A 9638-nucleotide genomic window follows, 5' to 3' on the forward strand; every position below is an offset into this window, starting at 1 on the left:
TTTCCTCTTCTCCACTGAGTGAGAAAACAAGCAATAGCTGTAAAAACAGCTTCCTTCCCTTTTCTCTTTCCTGTCTACTATAACACAGGACATAGCTCACTCTTGTAGGCCTGAATTTGTAGAGAAATTAGGGTATGGGAGTGGGAGCCAAAGAAATATTAGCAGGGAGAATGTTTTTTATATTCTCTATATATTCATCCACTCATTCATTCATTCATTCATTCATTTCATAGATACCTACTGATCTCCTATTTATTGAACACCTTTGTCCGGCCCTGTGCTAGGTGCTGTAGGCACAGGAATTTTCTTGATTTTCTTGGCAGATATAGTCACTGCCCTCATGGAGTTTTTAAACTAGTGAAGAAGAAATACATTAGTAATTGTAAGTTTGACAATTGTTCCAAAAGGCAAAGAACAGTGTATTTTAAGAGATTATAACTTAACAGATCAATGAAAAAAACAAAAAAACAAAAAACTGACAAACTTAGGACCTAGCAACAAACTAGCACAGACTTTTAAGCAAGCAGTAGAAATAATATTCTTCTCCCCTGAAGCCCTCACAGTGATGAGCCTTTGCCACCGGAGCTCGAAGCCTGATGCCAACATGAAGCCCCATGTGTCAGGGTCTCTCTAGCTACAATAAGATACACCCCCTATTCAACTGGCTCAAACTATAAGGAAAATGTTTGTTTTCCACATAATAAAAGCCCTGCGGTAGAGTGGCCCCCAGCACTGTGATAATAGCGTTAAGTTCCCTGGTTCATTTGGTCTTCGGCTTTCAACTTTCAGGGTGTCAGCACCGCCCAAAGCCTGGCACCTGTTATAATTGCAAGGCAACAGCCGTGGTTTCCAGTGCATCTTCAGACACAACAAAAGGCAAATAGATTTTATTTTTGTGCCTTTTTCAAGAATGAAGTTACTTTAGCAAATTTTCTTCCATATTGTGTATGCACTAGAAGACATATAAAGAAAATCAATGTGATAACGTCACCTGCACTAAAAAAAGAGCTGTGCTGTTGTAGAAAGCAAATATTCTTACCATCTCCATGAAGAATGTAAACAAATAATAGACATGTAGCCACTCATACATGAGCTTTCTCAGCTCCAAACTGCTGTGAAGGATAGACTAAATTCTTCTATCCTGATAATGCAATATAATAAACATATAATTTTTGTTGCAAACCAGAGTATGTGTACAGAACACTTGGGTTCCAGTGCAGTCTTTTTAAGCACTGTCCTTTGACCCCTAAGAGAGGAGAAAACATAAGTGGGGGAGAAAAACAAACTATGATGTAAGGAATAATGTAATACATAGGAAGGGAACAGGGATTTTCCAAGGGAGAACGAAAGACAAGGAAAATAAATAAATTAAATAAATAAATAAGAGAGAGAGAGAGAGAGAGAGAGACAGAGAGAAAGAGAGAGAGAGAGAGAGAGAGAGAGAGAGAGAGAGAGAAATTTAAGGAAAAAAACATTTAAGCCTGGACCTTGAGAAATGGATAAAATTGTAGTAGAAGAAATTGAGAAAGGCCACGTCAGCTGTTGGAAAGCATAGGTATCCTTAGATGATGGACAGCACATTGGATTAGTTGGAGAATGATGGCCTTAAAAAGAAGTACTAAGAGAAAGCTGAAAAGATAGATTGAGATCACATAATAGAAGATTTTGATGCCATATTAACTAGTTTGGACTTTTTTTCTATAATTTTATAGCGAGTCACTGGTTAAGGAGCTATTTGATAAGAATGTATGTGTTGGGAAACATTTCATATACACACAGTTCGTAGGAAAGCTTTCTTGAGGGGAGGGATTGGTTGCACAGATGGTAATTATGAGAAATTGCAGTACACATAAAAGATCATTAGTGTATAAACTAAACTAATGGCAATAGGATACAAAGAGGTATATGAAACTCTTTCTTGTAGTGAAAGAGGTCAGCATTTGTTTAGACATGGGGTGTGGAAGAGAAAATATAAGATTTCCCATTGAACAATTGAAAAAAGGGTACAGTATCATTATTGAGGATAGCAAAGCAAGGAGGAATAACCAGGTAGGGGAATAGAAAATATGAGTTTAATTTAGGGTCAATGAAATAGGCATTTCTTTCTTTGTTTTTTGGGGGTTTTTTTTCCATATTACTTTTTTTTTTTAATTAGTTTCAGGTGTACAAAGCAATAGTTAGACATTGGAGGAGCTGGGGATGGGGGAGAAGGTGAAGGGATTAGAAAGTGCAAATTAGTAGTCATAACATAGTCATGAGGATATGAAATACAGCATGGGGAATATAATCAATAATGTTGTAAAGATTATGTAGGGTGCCAGATGGGTACTGGACTTTTCAGGGGGATCACTTCATAGACTGTGTAGATGCCTGACACAGGTGTTTCAATGATAATTTTTAGAAGAAAAATCTTGAGCCAAGCTACATTGATCTCCTATTAGAAATATATGTAACTTTAATAAATATTATTAAATGAAAACATATATACTAACATAGTAGAACCCACCCAAAAGTTAATTTTATTTAGTGATACAAGGTTACAGTATACGAGAAAGTAGTTTGGTTTTCATGAACACTGGCATAAACTGAGTCTTCGGAAATTTAGTGATTTGTCTAAATGTCTATATAGGTGTCACTTTTACAGAGACTCTACTCACAAACACTGAACGCTTTACTTTAGTGCGCTCTTTCAGAAGCTGTACTAATTAGAAGCTGTAATGATATAGACACCTTGGAAGACTGGGCCACATCTTCCCAGAAGTGGTAGTTGAAGCTTGAGTCCCCTATTGGATCTCTAGGAGAACTTCAAAGAAATATTGTTGGTTCTTTTCCTACAAAGATTTTGTTTTTTCTCAGGATTTGTGCATACGTGGCCCTTGTTGGCTCTTGCCACCTTTCTCATTCATGTCTTTCTGTCAAAAGGCTGTAACTAGTTCCCATATATTACTGCTTCCTCTTTGGACATTTGCATTTTAATAACACTCTCTGTGAATAATCAAGATGAATGCAAGACCTAATGGACTAGATAGCTAATGAAATAGTTTTCTTATAATGAGGATTTTTTTTTTTGACGGGAGGGGAGCAAGAGAGCATTTGTGATATACTTGAAAACGCATCTTCTAAGTAACTAGATATTATGTAAGTTTATAATTGCAGCCTTAATGCCTAGTTAGAAATCATAAAATTTCCTGGATTTTGTAATGTTCTGTACTCCAGTGACCCAGTTCAATGCAGAAGTTCCATCTATAAATTCCTCCACAAATAATAACTAACCATCATTAGAACACTTTCCTAAGAATCTCACTTTTTCACAAGGTAAACAATTCAAACATTTTTTTCTTTAATTAAGAAAAATATCTTAAATGTAAAAGCACTAGTCCTGTACGCTGGAAATAATGCCTGTTCTGCATACCAGCTATTCATATAAAAAAGAAAGGCATTTATTTCACATGCTCCTCACAGTACCACTTCCCTAGACATTCATCTTCTAGACCAAGCGCCTCTGGTTTCTTTGATAGGTTCTCGAGATACTTTCCAGACGTCTTACCATCACGTTCCCCTGTCAAAATACACCCAGCATTGTTTATGTTTCTCTTACGTTGTATCTTCAGAATGAACAGCATTCCAGGTATGGTCTGGCAAGTATGACATAGAGCGTCCCATTACTTCCCTTTATCTTGATACTGCTCTCTTGTTAATACAGTTGAAGTTACGTTAGCTTTACTGGTAGCCATCACATTTTCTGATACTATTGTATTTGCACTCAGATAAAAATCTAAAAATCTTTAGTTTTCCTTTATGTGCATTAGTGTTATGTCATAGCTCCCATATTCTTTTATTTATTCAGTTAATAATTTTAACCTAAAATCCCAAATTTAACACCGTGTGTGTGTGGGTGTGGGTGTGGGTGTGGGTGTGGGTGTATAGTTTTTTGCTTCTAACCTGTTAATAGAGAAGATAAAAGAATACTAACGTACAATAGTTCTCTGTTATTAATCTATTAGGAATGTACCATCTTTCATAAGCAGAAGGTAAATATATTCTTTCCACTTCTTGCTGTTCTAAGCTTAACTTTAAGAGTCTTTTTGTAGTGTTATCCTTAGTATTTTACAAGTCTCATTTTTTTTTTGGCCTTTCATGTTTCTGACTTTATTCTTATACCTTTAAACGACATTGTAGTTCAGCATTATAGAAATATTTCAGATATGGAAAGTATAAGAACATTAGGATTTTTATGCTGTATTTTCTGACTTTCCCAAAGAATTCTATGCCACTGGAATTTCCAACTACCAAGCCAGTGAATTGAATACAGATGTTCACTGTGAAGAATCCACAGTGGCAAGATTGGAGGTATTAATCAAGTCAAGAAATTCATCAAATTTTTAATTCCCTGGAAAGTAGGATTTGGTGCCAGAACAAATTTAAAGTTTCTAAAGAAGTCATTTGAACTTCCTCTGTCACTGTGAAATATAAGTCTGCAATAGGTAACATGTCTGAATTCTTGAGCAGTTCCACTTTTTGAACTTGGATATCAAATAGCAAGACATCAACTTTCACTCAAATCTGTGGAGAATCGGTGGTGACTGTATTCCTAAGAAACCATTGTAAGGGGAGCTATTTTGGAAGTCATGCCAGGCGAGGTAGAAGAAACACATTAAGGATGCTTTAAACTACCACTTGGAAACAAGATGATACATTTGGAAAACTAAGAGGGACTTTTGATTTGTATCACTAAGGTTTTGAAAGTGGTCTTCATGATAACTGCTGAAGGACATAATATTATTTCTGCCAAAAGGAGCCTACAGCTGTATTCTAGAAAATAGCGGCAGCAACAATTCTTTGCCTGTACACTGTGTCACACTGGTCTTTTTTTTTTTATAGGTGTAAATCTTCAGTGTAATCATCAGCAGCATTCTTTAATACAATAGATAGCAATGTGGGTGGTGCAGAGCTGAGACCTAAATATAATGGGTAAGTAGGCTGGTTGACAGTTTCATGCTTAGGAAGGTAATATACATTTTCCCGATGTGTTATATTTGCTTATGACTTCACATCGCTTAGCTGTAGAGAAAGAAACATAATGTCCTTTATATTATCAGAAACATTATTATATTTATTTTCTCACATTTCTTTACTTAGAACATTGTTAAATCAGCATTGAATGAGGAGGAAAACTGCTAAGCCCCCAAGGGCAAATTGCTCTTTCTAATCTATTCTGAATAACACAAGTGATGATGCTGCATTTTGAGTGATGTGCGGGAGAGGGTAGGTGTTACAGAACCTCTTTTGAGACCCTTCAGTCTGCTAGCCTTCTTCTTTAAGTATCTAGTTTAATATTTCTGGCTGCCCTAGAAGGTAGGTTGTGTTAGCCGCATATAACAACAGATCAGTAAACTGAGGCCTTTAAGTCACTACCTACCTTTCCTCCAGCACACAGCCGGTAAAGGTTGAGCAGTGTGTTGCAAAGCTCATGTTCTTTCTATAGCATGGCGTCTCTTTCCGTCTGTTCCCAGCTTCTGTTCATGGGTACCGCCGTGTGGATGGTGATGGTAGCAGTAGGAGTATCACCAATGATTTAGTTCCATGATGTTCAAAAGGATTTTGATATAATTCTGGGGAAATAAGTAGAATGAGAAAATTGTATGCAGAATCGTAGCGCCAGCAGGCTTTTCTCTCAGCAACTAACTTTCCTCAGCACCCCACCATCATTCCCCAGAAATTCTTCTCCAGAAATTCTTCCTTCTGACCCCTGGCACCATCCTCCTCAGGAAAAAAAGTAAAGTGGATACACTCAGGTCAATTATATTGTGATTTCTCTATATTCTAGAGTAAAATATAAATATGTCATGGTCTGTGTTCAAAGTTAAACTCTTCTGATGCATCATATCCTTGTAAGTTGACTATATACTATTGAAAGTGAGCATTAAGACCTCACAGCTTATTTATAAGGTGTGTGTCTTAGTATACACACATTCATGTTCTGAGACCATAAACAACACTCAAATCAAATGGTTCTAAATAGTTTGTCAGCATGCTGTTAAGGTGGGGGTGGAAATAATAGTGTAATAGCAGCCCCCTTTCCAAATGGTGTTTCAAACTGTTCCAATGTTGAAATGGTAGGAGGAGTGATCATAAAGTGTGGCTGGTGAGGAATATGTGAATCCAGGCTAAAAATATTTAAAGCTAAGGGAGCAGATGAGTAAATAGTTGGATTTGACCTGAGATCTTTGAAATACTTTCATTAAACTGCCGCAAGACGTACATTTTAAAATGTAAATTCAGACTCTGACATTTGCAACCTGTACACAGGGTTTTTAATGAGCAAATAAGGTCACTCGGATGACTCACTGGAGTGTGATGGCTGAAGGCAGAGATGTTGCTGGGAGTTGCTTAATTTACAGAAGTCTTTGAAGCTTGGTTATGCAATGCCGTGTTTATTAGAATCTATGCTTTATGCAACAAATGAAAACAAAGGACTTAATTTAGGATTAGCTAAATGACACATTCTATCAAAATTTTATATATGAAGATTAATTTCTGGACTAAAAAAGTAGAGCATCTCAATTTAACTTTCTAGTTTTCCTGGGTATAGATGTTTTGGTTAAAAAAAATTTAAAATACAGGGTTTTCTGAAAAGATCTATAACAGTGACTTTCAACAGATGTAAGCATGTTTCTTTTTTCTTGTGAGTGTGCAAGTGTGTGTGTACATGTGCTTTTTCTCTGTGCTGCAATTTAATGATGGTGTTCTTTATGTGAACAGACTGTTAATCCTACTAACACTTCTGTATTTCATATAGGTCCTCCTTTTGATTCTATAGCATCAAAATGATGTACACCCATCACCCAGGTTAGCCTTCTTTAGTTTCAAGATGATAGTAATACTTGGAAACAATACCCAGTGGTCCTTCTGATCATTTTTCTTTGTTAAACACTGTTCAACAATTCCTGCGATTTAATGATAATGACAGATACATCCTCCCACCTCCACTGGCAATAAAAAGCCTATGATTTAGTGTCATTTTTCTATCCAGGAATTTGAGTTGAATCACAAAGTAAAAAAAAATAGTTTGCATGATTAAAATATTGCAACTGCTCTAACACTTTCAGATTGGCTTAATATATACCCATAAGACTACAGACCATAATGAATAAGCCCTTACTTATACAGAAAAACTTTTAAGATTTTTGTGAGATATTTCCTGATTGCTTTTTTGTTTCGTATTGTCTTGTTTGTTTTTGAATAGCTGAATGTTCTTCAGTGTCTCAGTGCTCTGAGATATTCAACAGCATTTCTGGTTGTTTTTGTTTGTTTGTTTGTTTCATAGCTGAGTTGCTCAGTGATAGTCTCCTTTAGTTACAGTAATTCACCTAACAGTAGCTCAGTTAAGATTTCTGTTCTGTATTGTCCTTCTGTGTGAAAAAGAAATCAGAAACAGTATTATAACCTTTTAAAGCAGTACACACTCAAATTACAATTGTATCACTAATTAGGGGTGGGGGGGGGACATTTGTGCCTAGAATGATCATTTTTCCCAATTTGTAAAAAGACGTACTATTAAATTATATGGAAATTGACTTCAAGATACATAGTAAGACTGAGTGTTACAGGCATATTAACAATTATATTTTTAGTTGGAATATATTAGGTACTCACAATGTAAAGCTAAAATTTTGATTGATGGATGGGTGGGTGGATGGATGGATGAATGGATGGATGGATGGATGGAAGGATGGAAGGGTAGATGATGGATAGGCGGATATATGGATAATTATGAAGGGATGGGCAGACAGTCGGATGGATGGATGGATAGGTGGATGGGTAGATGATGGATNATCTAGGCCATCCATGAAGTGGCCTCCCTAGTAAGACAAATGTCCATCTGACACCCTACAAAATCTTTACAACATTATTGATTGTATTCCCCAAACTGTCTTTCCTGCCCCCATGGCAATCTTGTGGCTACCAAATTGTGCTTTCTAATCCCCTCCCCTTCTATCTCATCCCCAAATAGTCTCAGAGATATTTGTTTTTTAATGCAGGTAATGAATTTGGGCACCCTGAATGGTTAGACTTCCCAAGAAAAGGAAATAATGAAAGTTACCATTATGCCAGAAGGCAGTTTCATTTAACTGATGATGACCTTCTTCGCTACAAGTTTCTAAATAACTTTGACAGGGATATGAATAAATTGGAAGAAAGATTCAATTGGCTTTCAGCTCCACAGGTAAGCTGTGTACTCTAAATGTTATGTTTTAGTCATCAGTGTTGTACATGCTTAGAAAGGCAATCAATTGAAATCTATAAGCAGGTGTTTTAAACAGCACTTTATTATTCAGTGTGGGCCCGGTAACACACTTCAGGTTGTCAAAACATGTTATTGAAGTCTCTCCAATAGATAATGAAAATCCTAAACATAGTGCCCTGCTTGCTTTCCTGTTTCGTTTGTTGTTGTTTAAATTTAGTAATTTTTATTTCAATTGGTTAAAATAAATGACAGAACCTCTGCATGGAATCCATTTTGGAAATTGCTATGGAAACATCTTAATTGTTTTGGCGTTTTTTCTTTATATAAATGATGGTGTCATAAAAAAATTACTTTGACAACATGTAGATTTCTTTATTCCTCTTTTTTCCTTCCTTTACTGGGCTCTAACTTGTCATTTCAATAGATGCCATTATACGTGCACGCTGTTTTGTATTTTTCATGAGCCTCACTCTCCACCAGAATTAAAGTCTCAGTTTTCAATAAGTTTTCGAAAATGTAATTAACAGGTGCAAATTTTATACAGGATTTTTTTTTCTCCCTTGCAAAAATTAGCATATAGTGTATGTTACTTATAATCCATTTACTTCTTACTGATGCTGTTTGAAATTACTGTTGATGTGTTTTTACTTTGGTGTCCATGGTTTTTTTGGGTTTTTTTATGGTTAAACAAAAGGACTTATACATTCAGTAAGATTGGATACATGACATGAATGCCCTACTCACGTTTATTAGTAATGCTATTTCCAGAAGAGCGAGCAAAATGATGCTCCTTTTCGATAGGAATGATGTTGAATACCAAAAGGCATGCTGTTTACTCTAGAGCCTTAGTTCATATTTCTAAATTACCAAGAGTGGTGCAGCTAATATGCATGGAAATAAGTCCTCTCAATGCTGGGAGTGGAAGATGATGATGTTGAAAAGAAAGCCTTCTCACTGCCTACTGTAAAACATCGTGTATAAAATAAAAGAATTTTGTAGATGGTGTAATTTCTTTCCAGACCTCCTCTTTTATTAGGCAAAATATGTATCATAAAGGACTTTAGGTTGCCCTTGAGTCTGACAAAGTTATACAATAATGCAAAGTTTTTAAGGCAACTACAGCTGCAGAAATCTCAATATAATAATAATGTTCCATTACATTTTGAAAAGGAATTTTATGCACCTTACCTCATTAATCTGGGAACATAAATTGTCTTAAAGAAAATTCACTTTTAAGTAGATCTAATACACACACACACACACACACACACACACACTTTATATATAGCACAGGTGCCATGTTAGTTCTTAAAACCTGAGCCACACCACTAATCACCTGTCTATGCTTTGCTTGAAGTTGGCAGTGGCTAGTGAGATTTTTATACTCTCT

At 35.9% G+C, this 9638-nt stretch overlaps 1 protein-coding gene across 1 annotated transcript in view; it reads left to right on the top strand.

Annotated features, from left to right (window-relative positions):
* The window catches only part of GBE1 (1,4-alpha-glucan branching enzyme 1), a gene marked incomplete at its 5' end in the record, with an annotated part of 158412 nt that overhangs the window by 112937 nt on the left and 35837 nt on the right, over positions 1–9638 (top strand). Inside the window, 2 exon segments of the mRNA XM_019631645.1 lie at positions 3519–3642; positions 8043–8227. Of these exon segments, the coding sequence (XP_019487190.1) occupies positions 3519–3642; positions 8043–8227 (309 nt within the window).

The sequence above is a fragment of the Hipposideros armiger genome, unplaced genomic scaffold (genome assembly GCF_001890085.2).
Source record: "Hipposideros armiger isolate ML-2016 unplaced genomic scaffold, ASM189008v1 scaffold_1029, whole genome shotgun sequence".
Taxonomy (NCBI): Eukaryota; Metazoa; Chordata; class Mammalia; order Chiroptera; family Hipposideridae; genus Hipposideros; species Hipposideros armiger.